The sequence below is a fragment of the Prionailurus viverrinus genome, chromosome F1, assembly GCF_022837055.1.
Source record: "Prionailurus viverrinus isolate Anna chromosome F1, UM_Priviv_1.0, whole genome shotgun sequence".
NCBI lineage: Eukaryota > Metazoa > Chordata > Mammalia > Carnivora > Felidae > Prionailurus > Prionailurus viverrinus.
The window spans coordinates 22,895,914-22,914,222 of record NC_062577.1 but is presented as its reverse complement, the minus strand read 5'-3'; the positions used below and the strand labels follow the sequence as shown (position 1 = coordinate 22,914,222).

At 41.6% G+C, this 18,309-nt stretch overlaps 1 protein-coding gene across 6 annotated transcripts in view; it reads right to left on the bottom strand.

Moving 5' to 3' along the window:
- RGS8 (regulator of G protein signaling 8) overlaps positions 1-18,309 on the bottom strand; it is a 147,269-nt gene that overhangs the window by 112,824 nt on the left and 16,136 nt on the right. For 5 of the 6 annotated variants that reach the window (XM_047839745.1, XM_047839744.1, XM_047839746.1 and 2 more), the window contains one exon: positions 14,404-14,519. Coding sequence is in view for 1 of the 6 variants with exons in the window: in XM_047839751.1 (XP_047695707.1) it covers positions 14,404-14,519 (116 nt within the window). In the remaining 5 variants the exon portion in view is untranslated. Of the gene's footprint in view, positions 1-14,403; positions 14,520-17,426; positions 17,507-18,309 lie in introns of those variants that run through there. The other variant, XM_047839748.1, reaches the window with a different exon arrangement.

Below are 18,309 nucleotides of genomic sequence, written 5' to 3'. Positions count from 1 at the left end.
CCTGTCTCGGTCTGACTTGATTACAGTTTCTTGTTTGCATCCCTAGCCATGTCTGCTATAGAACCTTGGACATAGGGGATGACATAGCACAGTAGGTTCTGGACTCAGACTCTCTGTGATGAAAAGCTCTGCCAGCTCAATAAGCTATGTCATATAGAGCAAGTTTCCTAATCCTTCCATTTTCTCATCTGGGGATAATGATATTCTTACTTCACAGGGATACTGTTAAGACGAAATGTGATCATTTTTTTTAAGTTTATTTATTTTGAGAGAGAGAGCACAAGCAGGAGAGGGGCAGAGAAAGAAGGAGAGACAGAATCCCAAGCAGGCTCTGCACTGACAGTGCACAACCTGATGTGGGGCTCGAACCCACGAACCGTGAGATCACGACCTGAGCTGAGATCAAGAGTCGGATGCTTAACAGACTGCGCCACCCAGGCACCCCTAAATGTAATAATTTTAAGGTGCTTAGCACAGTGCCTGCCACGTGGTAAGCTCTCTTAATGTTAATTGCTATTATCAGCTTTTATTAGAGTAGGCATGTAAAAATGCTGGATGAATAAATGAAGGATGTATCTCAGGGTATTGAGAGCAGAAAATTACCAAAGAAAAATGGAACTGGCGAGGTTATCTCCCACTTAGGTGTTGTTCTGGGCCAAATACGGCCACACTTTGCTTTTGTGACTGAAGTACATATCTTCACACATCACAATCCTGAGGAGGTGGTCAAATACTGCATGGAGCACACTGTCTCACCTGGTGACCCGTGGCTGACACTGGCAAGAACTTGGGCCACAATGAAGAATACACTTTGTGGTTATGCCAAAGAATCTTCTTCTTTTTTTTAAGTTTTCCTTTAATGTTTATTTATTTTTGAGAGAGCAAGACAGGGTGTGAATGGGGTAGAGGCAGGGAGAGAGGGAGACACAGACTCCAAAGCAAGGCTCCAGGCTCTGAGCTGTCAGCACAGAGCCCGACCTGAGCCAAAGTCAGATGTCTAACCAACTGAACCACCCAGGTGCCCCTGCCAAAGAATCTTCTTCCAGAAATGCTAACTGCCTTCTGTGGGAATCCATTTGCAATTCTGGCCTCAAGTAGCATTAGAATAAATCAGTTTCAGGAATAATGGGAAATCAGGAAATGTGTATCCTTCTGGGGATGTATTTAAAACACCCCTCAGCCAACAACTCAGCAGAGTAAACAGTTGGACAGTAGCCATTTAAAAACACTCACATTTTAAGAAATGGTGTTGATAAATTCCTTTCCAAATATTCTCTAGGAAAACTTCTGCAATGAAATAAAAATGATGCATGTATGTTCAATAGCTCTATGTTGCTTTCCCACCAAATTTCAAAGCAAGAATCACAAACATGTCATATTTTCTCACATCTTTGGGCCTTTGCCCATGCTGTTTCCTCAGCCTGGAACGTCCTCCAATACCCACCGTCATGCTAGCCTAACCACCCCGCTAATGTCAGCAAATCCCAGCAGTATAGTGCAGAGGTTAGTGGCACGGGTTCAAATCCCATCTACATTTCCCCAGCCAGGTATCATTGGGCAAGTTATTTAACTTATCTGTGAGTCAGCTTCCTATGGGAATGATAAAATAGAGTTTGGGAGAAATTAAACAGGTTAATATATGGAAGATGCTTAGAACAGGACAGTTCGTGGAACAGAGTAATCATTGGTGATTAGATAATTGGTGTCATTCTTGTCCTTCACATCCTAGCTCCAGCTCCAACCCCCTGGGAAGGTTTCTTTCATTCCCCTGGGCAGAGTTACATACTTCTTTCCCCATGCTTGTGCTCCTTCTACTTAGTATGTATCACACTCAATTACAACCACTGGTGTGCATGTCTGCCTTGCCACGATGCACAAATATGAGGAATGCAAACACCAACACTTTACCTGGGGAGTCTCCAGGCCTTACCACAGAGCCGTGAACATGACAGATGCACAATAAATATAAGGTGAATATATGAATGCATTAATTAAATGTCACGTAAGCTTTTGAGTTCCCCAAGCCATGTGTTCCCCTCCTTGCATGAAACTGTTGAGTGATCACTGTTGCTGCGCATGCTTCTAAAGCCAAAAGAGGCAAGGTTCTGAGCTACCTCAGAGTTTGTGCACTAATCACTGACATCATAAAAATTCGTCATTAGCACCATTAACAGAGTGCCTCGCTGTTATCACTGAGACGGCAGAATGACTCGGCCCAGCACATGTTATCGCTCGAGATGAGACTTAGCATTTCCCCCAGCAGCTCTCAAGCACTGCGTTCCTCCAGCGCTGCCCGGCACAAGGGACAGGTCACCCTTCTGAGGGGTGATGTGGGAGTGCTTAGTCACAGTCTATCCGCAAGCAGAGAAAGGCTTTGGCAGGAATGTGATCCGAGGAGACACTGAAAATAGCAAGTCCACTGAAGGCCAAGGGAACTTCCTCTTGTGAAAGTGGGAAGAAGGGCTTGATGAAATAAGCTGCTTCCTGGCGGAGGAAAGAAAACATCCTGTCTGAGCTGGACTGAGAGAGAGAGAGAGAGAGGGGAACCAAGGAAAGTTCTGGAGGCCTTGGGAAGGCAGGGAAAGCATCAGATTTGGAATCAAAACAATCAAATCTTAATCCTTCCGTTTGGTAAGCTTTCTCCACTTCAAAACAGAGAATCAAATGAAGGCAACCAAAAAGCACCAGATAAACACAAGACATGATTCAATATGGTTGGAAAAAGCCCCTTCACAAGGGAACTCACAGAAGGGGCTCCACCCAGAACAGAGGCCTCTCCTTCTTCACTCCAGGGTAGAAAGAGATGTCTCTGCCTCCTTTTCATTTAAATTAGCAAGTTTTATTTTTAAAAATTTTTTTAAACATTTATTTATTTTTGAGAGACAGAGTGCAAGTAGGGGAGGGGCAGAGATAGAGGAAGACACAGAATCCGAAGCAGCTCCAGGCTCTGAGCTGTCAGCACAGAGCCCAAAGTGGAGCTTGAACCTACAAACTGTGAGATCATGACCTGAGCTGAATTTGGATGCTCACACGGGTGCCTCTAAATTAGCAAGTTTTAAAGAAGTTCCAAAGGACAATAAGTTTCAAGGTTTCCTTGGAATAAAACACTTTACTAGGAATCTGCCTTTGCTTTATTTTTTGGTTTTTGGCCAGTGTAGCTTTAACATATATGAAACCATGCTGCGTGATTTATGGCCTACGTGGAGTTTTCTTACCTTTTGAGCAAACATTTACCACACAGGCAGTGGTGTGCTCTGGGAGCTGTCAGTAGCTACAAAGGACTGATTTTGCACATGTCCTCCCAATTCCATGTTTTGTGGCACCGCATCCATAGCTTGAAATTAGCCATGGTGGGAGTATTTCACCCTGGCAACTGACAAATGCTATAAATTAGGGTTTTTTTTTCCTCTCCCAAAGTTGGCTTGCCAGCACACCACTGACTGAGCCCAAAAGGATTCAAGAGTCCCCCAGCCATCCCTCTCCACTCCAAATGCCACAAAAAGGCAACTGAAACCACATACACAAATATTGGATGGGAAACATTACAGAGATACATCAAATCTATGCAGACAGAAACACAAAAACAAACTGAAAAACCCTGGTAAATTATCTGTACATTCCTACCACACAAGGTTCTGGCAATGAGGTGTTGATATTTTTTTTTAACTAACAGTAAATGTAATATGGCCAGAGAATTTTGAATCAGCCTCATCTGGAGCCACAAATGAATATACTCAAAAGACACACATATTACTGCTGGAATCCAAATATCTCAATTGCACACTGAGGGCAATATAATGATGGAATAACTGACTTGTCAGAGTAGATGATCTGTCATTTATCCCAGTGAGCAAATGTAGTGGTGCATTTTTAGTCTTGTAATGGCCAATGAATAATAATGGTTAAATGAATTAACAGTCTTTGTTTCCTCTTACACGTTTTATCTATTCTCTTAATGTTTAAATGGATTGGTCCTTTTTGTCTGGAACTCTAAACATTATGCTATGTTCCCAAGGCTGGCAATTGTGATAGGGGAAGTACATATAAGGTGCTGGATGGTTCTCAGAGGACTTTTTTATATGCAATTCCTGATTAATGCTTACACACACCCTCTAAAGTAAGGTGCACCCATTTTGAGAGAAGGAAAAAGATGTTTGTCAGGGTAAGAGCTGTGGACTCTGCACCCTATTGTGATTATTGCTACTGAACATTGGAAGATGGCTATCATAGCCATCAACACCACGGCCATAAGAATGACTACCAAACTGTCCCTGCTTCTTTCTGTCACTCTCACTGTCAGGAAGCTCAGGACAAGAGCTTGTCTCATGTCTATACACTAAGTCTCAGGTCAAAATTTTAAGTGAGCCAATATCTTGTCTTTTTTTCCTTTCTGCTGTAGGATGAAGATCTTCCACCTAGCAAGACTCTCAAAATGGCAGATGCCCCACACAGAAAGAAGTTCAAATTCTGGACATATATTATCACTATCATTATTTTTATTATTATTATTATTGGCATCTATCTTATTCATGGCAGCTTATCTTTTTTGAGACTCCTTCCTAAATTTAGGGAAATACTCAAGTCATGAGTCATTACCACTCCAACACAGGAGTCAGAACACACTCTGCAATCCGAGGATTCAGGCACATGAATTAGTTCCTGCCAGTTAGGGACACTACCACAAGACACTGATTCAGAATTAAGCAACAAAAGGAAAGAGGTGCTCCGTGGGCCTTCCATCTTTGCATCTTCGCTGGGGAGGCAGAGGCAGAGGTGTCTGGTTTTGTAGTGACTGTTCTCCAGGGACTGAAATAGTACTTTTCTTATGTAGAAGCAGCAACTGTATAGAAGCAGGAGCTTGGTTTGGGGGACTGTACCCCAAGACTTATCCTCAAGCCATTTTCCAGTCCACTCAACAGTTCTGTGATCCACCTGGTAATTTTTTTTAAGTTTATTTATTTATTTTAAGAGAGGGAAAGAGAGAGGGAATCCCAAGCAGGCTCTGCACTGTCAGCACAGAACCCAATGTGGGACTTGATCTCACAGACCATGACATCATGACCTGAGCTGAAATCAAGAGTCAGACGCTTAACCACCTGAGCCACCCAGGTGCCACCACCCAATATTTTTTAAAATAAAATGCTTTTTCATTTATTCAGCAAGAGTCAGCTTCTATTTTTTAGAGAACTCTAATACAAGAACTCTAATACAATTATTTTTCCTATTTCTCAGATATGGAAACAGAGCTTTAATTGGTTAAATTGCTTACAATCACAAAGTCAGTTAATGAGAGAGCGAGAATTTCAACTAGGACTATCATAATCCAAAGCCCACCTCTAAACCAGAAAGATTATACCACAAGGCCATAAAACTAATGAATCGGAGTTGAGTCACTGCTGTTTTTTTAAGTTAGAATAAATTATAGAAATATACAGTCTCACCTGAAATTCTGAAAACTAAAGTGTCATAGAAGAGGACACAACACAAGTCTTCTTACCTGATGTGCTTTCCACGGTACCTCTCATCCTCATAATCCTGCCTTTTTTTTTTTTTCTTTATATGTTTTGAGATGAGTTTTTAAGTGTAAATGAGTTTAAGAATATTGTACAGGAAGGAGGGGACCAATTGTTTCTTGCATCCCACACTTTCCTTCTGTGTTGTGTCCATCTTACCAAAATACATTCCTTGGTAGGTCTTTCAGCAGGAGTCTATTTTTAAATTATTTACCAGAAAATGCCTTTATTTTTTTCCTCTTTTTTTTTTTTTTTTTTGGAGAGAGAGAGAGAGAGAGCAAGCAGGGGAGGGGCAGAGAGAAAGGGAGAGAGAGAATCTTAAGCAGGTTCCATGCCCAGCATGGAGCTTGATCTCACAACTGTGAGGTAATGACTTGAGCTGAAATCAAGAGTCAGATGCTTAACTGATTGTGTCACCCAGCTGTCCCAAGTTTTTCCTTATTCTTGAATGACAGTTCAGTTGGATATTTCTAGGTTATTTTTCACCAACACTTTGAAGACATTATTTCATTGTTTTCTAGTATTGAAGCTGATAAAAAGTTTACTATTGATCTGCATTTGTGATTAATCTGTTTTTCTAGTTGTTTTTAATGTCTTATTTTTCTTTAATAGTCTACAATATCAGCCCACTGTGAGGTTTGTTCTTAGTTATCTTGCTTGGGACATGCTCAGATTTTCATTCTTAGGACTCTTATCTTTCAACAATTCTGGAAAACTCCCAGTCATGACCTCTTCTAGCATTGCCTCACCTCTGCGGGATAAACTCTCAGGATCTATAGGATCTACTTCTATTTCCTTTGGGAAAAGAATTACCACTTTTTTTATTTTCTGGGAACACAGCTCTCCCTGCCTCCCTAATGGGTTTGTGATATGAGAAGTGACATGTGCATCTTCTAGATAGTGCCTTTAAAAGACATGGGCAAACATGATCCTTTTCCCTTCTCTGCAACCCCGACCCTGCCACCGCCACCGCTGCTTAGGATGCAGACCCCAGGACTAGAGCTAAAGAAGCCACAGATGAAAATAACAGAGCCACTCACCAGCCCTTAGTATCTGTTATACGGGAGAAAAATAAATCCCTATCTTCTTCAGGCTTCTATATTTTAGGTCTTTTTTTTAAAAAAAACAACTTCTATTATACCTTAACAATTGTACCTCTGTTGTCTCTACTCTCCCCCTTATGCCTTCCTTACTGCGTGTGTACCTGTCTGCATATGTGTGCCTGCGCACGCACACATGCACACGTGACCTCTCCTTCTTTTATTTCTCTCATTTTCTTTTCTCTTATTCATATTCATATTTTCTACCTCGTTATTTCTCCACATTGCATTCGAGGTGAATGTCTTTAGATCTTTCTTACACTTCACTTGTTCTCTTCAGATGTCTAATGTGCTATTTAACACATCCCTTTGAATTTCTAAAGCCAACAAATATGTTTTTAATTTCTATACTTTCTATTTGGTTCTTCTGCAAATAAACCTGTTCTTTTTACATAATAAATTATTTCATTCTACTCCTTCCTTTATGTCTCTGATATTTAAAACATACCAATTTCATAACCTCTCTCAGATGTTTGAAGTTAGCTCAGTTTTGGGGTAACTAACTTTCCTCTTTATTTTATCTCCAGATTCAGGGTGACTTATTTCCTCATTCAGTTTGTAATTTTTTTAAGCTTATTTATTTATGTTTGAGAGCAGGGAAGGGCAAAGAGAGAGGGGGAAAGAGAGAACCCCAACTAGGTTCTGTGCTATCAGCACAGAGCCAGATGTGGGGCTTGATTTCATGAACCATGAGATCATGACCTGAGCCAAAATCAAGAGTCAAGATGCTTAACTGACTGAACCACTCAGGGGTCCTGGTTTGTAATTTTTAATTAAGACTTCATCTTCAGCAGGACCATTTATCCCAATGGATATCTGTGCGATAAGTTGTAGAAATACCCCTAACACAGCAGTTTGTTTATCCCTGGTGAAATTCTGAGTTTCAAAGGTCCTAGGCCAGCTTTTATAATTTCTCAGATTAACATTTCTATACCCATAGATAATGTAAACTTGAAATCTATATCTACACATGGTAAGGCCTGGGGAACACTGACATTTTCCCACTAACAGCCCCAGACCAATTAAAGCTTCCTTTCTGCTTCCCCACAACAGTTGTGAATGTTTCTCTAAGGTAGTTACACCCAGGTGGTTACACAATCCCTTCACAGATGAGGCACCCCTTCTGGCCTCCAGGATTTATTGAGAGAACTCTGCCACAGAATTGTCAGATAAGATACAGAATATCTGGTTAAATCTGAATGTCAGATAAACATTTTTTAGTATGAGTATGTCCCATTCAACTTTTGGAACATACTTATGTTTTAAAAAGTATTCATTGTTTATCTGTAATTCAAGTTTAACTGGCATCCTGTACTTTTAAATGCTAAATCTAACAAGCCTAGTCACAGTTCTCTGCCTAAACTTGGCCCTTGGGGCCATATATCCTGTCCCTACAAGGGCCTCAAAATGCCAGCCTCCAGATTCTGCGACCTTTATGTAGCTCCAGCAACATTAGCTACAGTTATCACACTGGCTCTGAATTCCTTTTTCATACTGAGAACTAGACTATTTTCCTTACTTTTTTCAAAACTAGTTGTATATAAATATTTGAAATTTCTGCCACATTGTATCTAGACTTTCTACATGGCAGTCACGGGAAGGAAGGCTTGTCCATGTCAGCACAGGCTGCCATTGTCACAAATACTTGAGTTGCGCACTGCACCATGCCACCCAATGGAAAGCCTGGAGCACAGAGGGGTTAATTCACCCAAATTAATTGGAAGATGAGGAAATGTGCAGGCACAAGTCCTCACAACTTCTGATCCGGGGATGTTGCCCATTTTGGCAAAAGGAAGTTTTCCTATAGGATGGATTCTTCAAAGAGAAGCAAACACGTCCCAGCGTTAGCTAAGGTTTGACTTCTCAAGAACCTGGGTATCCAAGGATTTCCCCTATATTTGGAGGGCCCAGGAAACGCAGTAAAATTCTGACTTTACTGCAGTTTATTTTCACTGGGCCAACTAAGAGATGAGAAGCTAGATGGGGAGGTAAAAATAGAAAATTATTAACTAAAAGGGGTTGAAACATGTATATTTTAAGACCTTAAATTAGTCAAAATCTAGAAAATGGAAGACACCAAATCATCAGATGAGAAAATACAGTGCTTTTGTATTGAAATGTTTCAGAGAAAAGCCCCTTTCAATATAGTTCTAAATGAAGTCCTCAGAATAGAAAAAGAGTATTTTGTTTTCATTTTAGACAAGGAAAATCCCCTGGACCAAAAATTCCAAAATCTTTCCCAGATATTTTCCGATTTTTTTCAATAATTCCACATCCCCCACATGGTTTCCAGGCAGAGCCTAATTTAGCCTAGACCCAAATATTCACCAAAGATCGCAAATCCAGGCTTTTAACATGTTCCCAAAATGATGAAATTTAACTTCCTGTTTTTGTGTTCTCTGTGTTAAAGGTATTGATTTGTTCAAGATAAGCATTTTTTAAACACCACAAATTTTGAAACTCTGTTTTGGTACATCTATATATTTTTTTTTTTTAGTATTCCGTAAGTCTAAAAAATTGATCCATGCTCTGGGCTTTCTGCCCCCTGCCAGGTTCTGCTGCTAAAAATTCATGTTATAAAAGTCTTAAAGAGTACGCATACCTCCCATTATCTCCTAGCTTGATGTGAGTCCATGAAAATAAAGTACACATTCTGCTAAATAGGAATCATTTATAATTCAAAGAAAAATAGAATAATGCTTCTGAAGCTTGTCCCTTGGCCCAGAACTTCTTTGCTGCATGAGATCTGAAGCTCTAACCTATCTCCACCTCCCAGGTCTGTAGGAATCCCTTCCAGGACAGGTCTAGTCCACTCTAAGAAAACTCACTGGATGACAGTCCAAATTATGACTCTCCAAACTTTCAGAACAAATTAAATCAGAGAATCATACGATTTTTTTAATGTTTATTCACCCAAATTAATTGGAGGATGAGGGAATGTGCAGGAACACATTTGAGAGAAAGAGAGAGAGAGAGAGAGAGAGAGAACAAGTGGGGGAGGGGTTAAGAGAAGGAGAAAGAAAGAGAATCCCAAGCAGGTCCCGCACCGTCAGCACTGAGCCCACCACAAACCGTGAGATCATGACCTGAGCCAAAATCGAGTCAGATGCTTAACTGACTGAGCCACTCAGGGGCCCCAAGAACCACAGGATTTTAATAAATGTTTTCAGATTAAACCATGTAGCTTAGAAAACATTTGGAAATTTCACAAAAGCATAAAGAAGTGGAAATAATATATATCTTCATCATTCAGATACGCTTCTTTGCATAAAACATATGTTTAACAAAAATGGAATCATACTCTAGGAGTTGTAGAATTTTTTTTCGCTTATCTATATATTGTGAACATGTCCCACTACGTTAAATGGTTTTGCATGGTAGCATTTTAGTGACTACACATTCCATTTTTATAAATATGTTAATTTTTTATTGGTCCTCTATTTGGGGGCATTTAGATTGTCTCCAACCCTGTGATAATTATCCTTGTAGAAGAGTTATTCTTGCAGCCAGCCATAATTACATCGTTAGGATAAATTCCCCAAGTAAAAATGATAGACTCCAGAATAGGCACATTTTCAAGGTTTGAGGTACCCACTGCCAAATTACCTTGCAAAAGGTTTATCAATCCTGCCAGTAGTATATGAGAGTATCTATTTACCTGCTTTAAGGAGTCTTATATAAACTAGTGATTATCTGTCATGCAAAAGTACTCTTCATTAATGAAAAGGATTTTCAGCATGATTTCTGTAAACACTGAACTCTCCTAGTACACTGTAGTACATTATTCAATTTAAAATATGATTTTAAGTTTCTGTGGAAATGTTCTCTAATGCAATTAATAAAGAAAATAAGGCATTTCTCTACTTGATTTTCATTTTAAACAGAGAATGCCACCTCTCAAAGAATTCTTTCCCTTTCTGCCTTCATCTAGGCTGAGAAGAGATACCAAAGTACAGCACAGTTATTCTGCTCTTCATCCACCCTCTATTTCGTATTCAGTTTCCCATCATGCACCAGATAAACACGGCAGCCCTGACATGATGAGAAGCCTTCCCTGAAGACTACAGCCCACACTCATCCATCCCTTCACTGAACTCCTATTATACTTATTGTCTGTACCACACAATTAGCACTTTATTATATACTGTCTTGTTCTCTAATTGTCTGTACCACACAATTTAGCACTTTATTACATTCTGTCAGATTCTGTAATTGTGTCATGTATTTTTGCCTTGTCTCTCCACCTAGATTATAAGCACCAAAGTGGCAAGGGCCCTGTCTGGTGCTGCTTCAGCATTCCCCACAGCACCAAACACTGCCCTAGGAACAAAAAGTGGGCTTTCGACAAATACCAACTGCTTTATTGATTGGTGCGTGGGTTGGGAGACTGGTAGATTGATTTTGTGATGGGCGGAGCTATGGAGAACCCAGAATGGGAGATAGGGAAGGTGCTGAGTGACAGGACTCCTGGGTGCTCTGGTCATTCTAGCCACTCCTCTTCAGTAGGACCTGTTCTGTCACCTAACAAGTCATTGAGTTTCTGAGTTTTTCTATGTACAAAGAACAGGGAAACCAAAACATGTGACCAGACAACAGCATTTTTAAAATCACATGAAAATCACATGCTTTTCATCTGAAGATTTTCCATCGTAACATTCTCCAACATGGGAGGCACTGCTATGCAGAGAAAGAGGTCACGCTTTAGAATTAGACAGACTTCTTACCACCTGTGTGACCTTCAACAAATTGTTTAACACCTCTCTCTCCCTACAATTAAACCCTGGTTCGTCATCTCTGCAATTATTCCAATGACCGTGATTATATGTGATATCGCCACTGAGTATCCATAAGACTGCTGGAGTATTCTTATTTTTTCCAATTTTTGCAAATGCCATGCCTTGAAGTAAGTGTTAAATATTGTTATTATAATAAACATAATCAGTACTTCTTTTAGTCTCACATACTAGTTGAAGAGGATTGACCTTGGCTGTGATTCATGGGTTTGTTTCTCAGAAAATAAGCTCAGGTAGTTACACAATTTCTTGGTCTTTCTCTGTTGGAGGGTCGTTTACACTCAGTGGTCTACCACATGACACCAGACCTCCTTCTAGTAAATTATAAGAGAAGAAACACCCAATGTCCAGCATTAGCAGATCCATGCCTCAGTCTGTCACTTTTACCTCCACTGTAAACATTTAGGTGACTGGAGCATTGAGTTAACCACATTTCTCTGAATTTGGGATGATACAAATAAAATGTTCTGTTCCTGTATGTCATCTACCTTTTCCCTTTCCAGTCAATATGTTTTGCCATACTGTACCCTGTCATGTTTTTGTCCTTGTTTCTTCAATTGGCAGGTGCACAGTAAAATGTAACCAAACAGTTGTTCAACATGTTATTCTCTCAAAACAAGACCAATGGAAGCTCCCAGAAGTGCTGCTCTCACCCTGCTTCTTCTGCTCCCCTGAAGACACAAGGAGCCCAGAGAGCCTTGAATGGCTATTTTGTAGGGTAGGGGATGTCCCTTTACGAATAGCTCCCCTCCCTCTGTGCCTGTTGCCTGGATGTCCTTTGGTAAAGAGGAGAGGCTTCCTTTTGCATATCTAGGCGAAATGACTGTGATCGATTATTCTTCAAAAAGTATTTATCAAGGTCTCCCCCGTGAAAGCAAGGACTGAGTGCTGGCCAAAGATGCATACCGCACAGTTAGAAGCTCATACTTGAGGAACTTGGGGAAGGAGACATGCCAACATATAATTACCACACAGTGAGATAAGTGTAAAGAGAACATCTGTGGCCAGGGTGCCAGCCCGAGTCCAACTGTGCCTATCACAAAAGGTCAACTTTGATAAATCTAAGGGAACAGCTGACCTGGCTAGGAGTTGATTAGACTCAAGGAAGCTACTGCTGGAAGACAGTTTTGTGGCAGCCTCGGGTGGAGAAAGGGGGACAGGAAGGGTAGGCTTGGGGTGGGGAAGTGGGGTGGGTAGGAAGAAATGCCTGGTCTCGGTCTTTAGTTCCCTGCCTTGGCTCCATGGACTCACACCTGAGGCCTGTGGAGCAGATCCTTCAGGTGGAGAGGAGGAGGCTCAGTAAGACACTCAAGTCTCACTTCAGCAAGTCATGGGTGCTCTGGGACCTGGGTGACAGAATGTGGCAAAACAGAAGAGAAAAGCTTCTCTGCACACTTTTAGGCACCAGAAGACAGCAACCTTGGCTTAAGAGTGGCTGGGACTGTAGCTGAGACCAGACACTGCTCCCTAGTAGCTGCACAGCAGGGGATACCAACAAGGAGCTCAAAGCAGAAGAGGAAAGGATGGAAGGGGGCACAATGGAAGGTCCACCCTGCCTCCCAGGCAAACCAGGGGAGACATGGAGTCCAGGGTGGTTCTGCACCAGGCAGGTGGATGCCCAAACCAATGCAACATGAGTTCTTACCATGGTTATGACAACCACTGCCATTCGTGCTGATGCTCAAACAAAACTTAGGGAAGCACAGGTTCTCCAACACAGAAAAAAAAGAAAGAACACATATTTTCTGCTCACAAGATTAAGCACAGTAATGTCTATCCTAGTTGGTAATGGAACTGAGGTCTGGTAAGGTGGAGAGACAAGAGGTGCAGGATAAGTAACAGAAGGAGATTCAGACAGTAACGCTGAGGACTGGGGGGTTGGTGCTGGTGAAAGGGGGTCAGCCAAGTGAGCAGAGGGGTGTAAGCAAAGCTCTGGGTGGAGGAGCTGCCTGCAAGATGGAACAAAAGAGAACAGCCCTGAGTCTGTAGGCAGACTGGAGTCGGATGACTAGACAGAAATGTCCAGAACCAAATTCTAAAAATAAGACTTCTCCCCTGAGCCAAACAAAATTAAATTCAATTTCCAAGTACGTGATTGAATAGAATTCAAACAACAACAAAGCATTTCAAACAGTGCTAAAGGGCACGCTGAATACTAAGTCTGTCCTCCTCAAATCCCCGCTCCCAGGAGGACCCGTGGATGGCTGCTGGGGAACACCAGGACAACCACATGTTGTTAAACTGCTTAAAGGTTCTCTACAGACTAGTAAACAGCTGCTGCTTCAAGCCACTGGAGTGCTGCCCACTCCCCCCCAGAACTTCAATCAGTCATTACAGGGTTAAAGCTTAGATATTAGAAGATCCCTAGCACGCTTCCAGATCTCAAGCCAGCAGCCATCCCTGTTCCCAGAACCGACCCAGTTGTTAAATATTTGACTATCACTGTTATCCTTCCTGATAACATACCTTCACATACAGGTACGCCCCTACACACACCTTGTTTTCCTTTAATACAAATGGCAGAATTGAATACCGTTCTGTACTTTGCTTTGCTTATTTTTTTAACCTACTTGGCCCACCTTTAAATGTATGGCCAAATATAGATTGGAGGCATTTCTTTCAGAGCTGAGATAATTTAGCCGTAACTAAGATACCTAGCCTGCAAAATGGAGCACAGGAATAGAGTGAGATTTTAGAATAACTTATGGGAACTTTCCAGTAGGCCTGGAAGAACCTCATCAATGGGGGCCATGGAAATAACACTGGAAGCTGGGGCCAGCAATGCACGATGGCTTGGGCAGAGGAATGAGGAGGGGCAGGATCAACAAAATTTCCCGGAATACCCCTCAGGAGGCCATCTGAGCTCCCACCCCCTTCACCAGCTGACAGAAGGGGCCTAAACTTCCCCAAGTCCAGACCATTAGTGCTGAGTTCAGCTGTTACCCAGAACTGAAGCAGTCTTAGGTGGAAGCAAATGAAATTTCAAGTTGCACTTACCTCACCGAACACTTTCCAGGGAGTCTTCCTTTTGCTCAAAGAGGACATAAAACGAAACTTCTTCATAAATGAGCTAAAATACATTTCTCCTAAGAGCTCCATCTTCACCTCAAATGCTGAAAGGAAGCATAGAGTGATTTATATTCCTGAGGGAGAAAATACTTATAAACTAAACTTGAACCAGATTTTTAAATATCCTCTCCCTATAAAAAGTCAAGGGGCTCTAGGGTGGCAGTTCGTTGAGCATCTGACTCTGGATTTCGGCTCAGGTCATGATCTCATGGCTCATGAGTCTGAGTCCCACATTGGGCTTTGCGCTGACTGCTTGGGATTCTTGGTCTTCCTTTCTCTATCCCTCCCCCACTCACAATGTCTCTTCCTCTCCTCTCTCTCTCTCAAAATAAATAAATAAACTTGAAGAAAAAAAAAAGCCAAGGGACACTTGGGTAGCTCAGTCAGTGAAGCATCCAACTTTGGCTCAGGTCATGATTTCACAGTTTGTGGGTTCAAGCCCTGTGTCAAGCTCTGTGCTGACAGTTCAAAGCCTGGAGCCTGCTTCAGATTCTGTCTCCTTCTTTCTCTCTCTGCCCCTCCCCTGCTCCCAGTCTCTGTCTCTGTCTCTGTCTCTGTCTCTCTCTCAAAACTAAATAAACATTAAAAAAAAAAAAAAGCCAAGACCACTGAGTGTACTCTTTTTATAGCCATATTTATCTTCAAAACCCAAAGAAGTAGTATGGGAGGGGAAACTTAATTTTCTGTGTCTCCATACATCATTTTTTCATTACTTTAATATTAAGGAAAGAGAGATTAAAGAAGAATGTTTACCATTGAAGATGTCAGCTCCATAGATTTTTGGGAAAGGGAGGATAGGGAAACGGGATCAGAAAAAGATTGCCTAATATTTTTATTTTTACTGATATTCCCAGAAACTTGCAGTTGGGGAAAGAGTCATTAAATGAGAAAGCAATTTCTGCTGACAGACTGTCACCTAGTGGTGAGTCCTTACCTAATTCATAATATGAGCAGCTATTGAGCTTTGGGAAGCTTTTGGAAGACATGTTTATTACTCTTTAGATCCCCGGGGAACCTTACAGAGTACTGTTACAAGTGGACCAGACTCACTTGCATGCGTCCCAACAGCCTCATGTTCATCAGGCAATACCTAACACAGGCCGAACATCCTTCAAAGGAAGTTTGCCTCTGTACTTTTCTGAATATTGTCAAAGAAACCTGGCCAAGCAAAATTAATATTAACTTCCTTTTCTGTTTTCAGACTATGGCCCCCTCATACTTTCTCCCTTGCTAGTCATCAAACTAGGCCCAAATTTTCAAAGGGTTTTCCAACTATTAGGGGATGATAAATCAATGTGGGTAACCCACTGGCACATTGGTCCATACATACAATTCAGAAAGAGGTCTCAAAGTCAGCAACAAGGCAACATCGTCCAGATTTAATATACATCAGGAATCCCTCCCTTCATGCTCTCAGAGAGACACTACAGTCCTCTTTATCTGGATCCAGTGTCCTCAATGTTCCCTAGTTCTTGTTCTCTGTGTTTATACCACCCTTCTCGGCCACAGGGGTCCTTACTCTTATACCAATACCAGTCAACAAGGGGGTAACCCTCCTCCCATCAGTGCAAAAGGCTATGTTCTGGCAACAGAGCTAGGATACCTCTCTCTGTTACCAACAGTCATTCTGCATTGCATAGTATTTCAACTACTTATTGAGTGCCTATGATGTAGCAGGCACTAGATGTGTCCCAAGGAACAGAACAGACAGACCACTGCCCTCACAAAGCTTACCAACTAACGGGGAGAACTAAACACACTAATAAGTTGTGACAGGAATGGAAAGAACACAGTGCTAGGAGGAGGGTCTGCACAAGTCAGCTTCTCAGGAGGGTTACACCTGAGCCATGATCTGAAGGATGAGTAGCAGTCAGACTGAAGAAGGGCCGCCCAGGCAGGTGTAAAAGCCCTGATCTTGGTAAGGACTTGGGGCTTCTGAAAAACCAAACAGAAGCCAGAATGCTATAAACTAACTCCACTGGAAAAAAGATGCCGACAATATTCCAGGAGGTCTAAAATCCACAATCACAATAATAGCATTATTCATAATAGCCAAAAACTGGAAAGAACTCAAATGTCCACCAACCAATGGATGAATAAAATGTTGTATATCCATACAATGGAATATTGTGTGGGTATAAAAAGGGATGAAGTAGATTCCTACTACAATATGGATGAACCTTGAAAATACTACACTAAGTAAAAGAAGCCAGACACAAAGGACTACATGATGCATAATTCCATTTATATGAAATGTCCAGAACAGGCAAATCTATAAAAATGGAAAGACTAATGGTTGTTTAGAGCTGGGGGCCAGGAGGAGGAAGGGAATGGGGCATGACTGCTAACACATATGGGTTATTGGGGGGGAGTCATGAAAATGTTCTAAAATTGTAGCAATGATTGCACAACTCTGTGACATAATAAAGAATATTGAACTACTATATGCTTAAAATAGGTGAATTGCATAGTATTGAATAGCATCTCAATAAAGATTAGTATTACTAAAAGATTATTGCTATTAAAAATCCAGAGTCACAGAGTCCAGGTTAAGAATGCCAATATGGAGTTACATCTCTGTTCATTTTTTTCCTTTGAGCTGGAAACCAATATGCATTCACCAAAGGGCTGAGCCAGGAGACAACTGAGCACAACTACTCTCAAAACTGTCCCTTCCTGTGACCTAAAGGGTTCTCTGAAACGCAGCTTATGCATAGGACTTTTCTCCCCTCAAGAGATATCCTTCTACTAGTAGGCACTTAGTCTCAGAAATTAACCTATAAAAGGGAAGAGTCTTTGTCATGGGGACTAGCAATCTGTCCAACTTCTAGTCATGGCCTGCTTCCTTCTCTGAAGATCTATGGACTTTGATGCAAAAATAAACTTGTGCTTTTCTACCAGCCCCACCGACATACCCACACAACCAGAATTTCCAGGAGTGATTCTCATACCTATAACTTGGTTGTATTCCTTTACATGGAATGCAAAGGACTGTTCTTCCTCACCATGGAGAGAACTTTCTCAGGCCCACGATGGAGAGCAACGCTTCAAGACCCAAATTCCATTCTCCTTCCTTCATGAACGTTCCCCAATGTAGCAGTATTCTGGCTGTCTACAATCCATTTCCTCTTTCCTGGTAAGGACAACTGTAACATTGTCATTTATAATAAAAACTATAAATTTGGTCTTCCATTTCTGGCACAGAGCTCCTAAAACTCTTGACATTTCCGAAGAGATGAGAGCAATGAATGTCTTTTGTTATGTTAATGAGGTGACTAGCTTTTCGAAAGCATCTTAGGATAGGGGCTGGTTGCCAAGAGAATCAATCATGTGATTAGAAGGTTGAAACTTTCAGTTCCATCCCCAACCTTCTCCAAAATTGAATCAATTACCAATGGCCAGTGATTTGATCAATACTGCCTACGTAGGGGCACCTGGGTGGCTCAGTTGGTTAAGTGTCCAGTCTGCTCAGGTCATGATCTCACAATTCGTGGGTTCGAGCCCCATGTCAAGCTCTGTGCTGACAGCTCAGAGCCTGGAGCCTGCTTTGGATTCTGTGTCTCCCTCTCTCTCTGCCCCTCCCCCACTCACACTCTGTCTCTCTCTCTCTCTCTCTCTCAAAAATAAACATTAAAAAACAAAAAATACTGCCTATGTAATGAAGCCTCCATAAAAACCCAAAAAGGAGGGCGGGCAGAGGGTTTCCAGCTGGTAAATATGGAGATTTGGGGAGAGCATACACTTGTGCTCAGAAAGGACATGGAAATTATGAGCCCTTTCCCCATCCCTTGCCCTATGCATCTTTTCCACCTGGTTGTTCCCAAGTTATAGCTT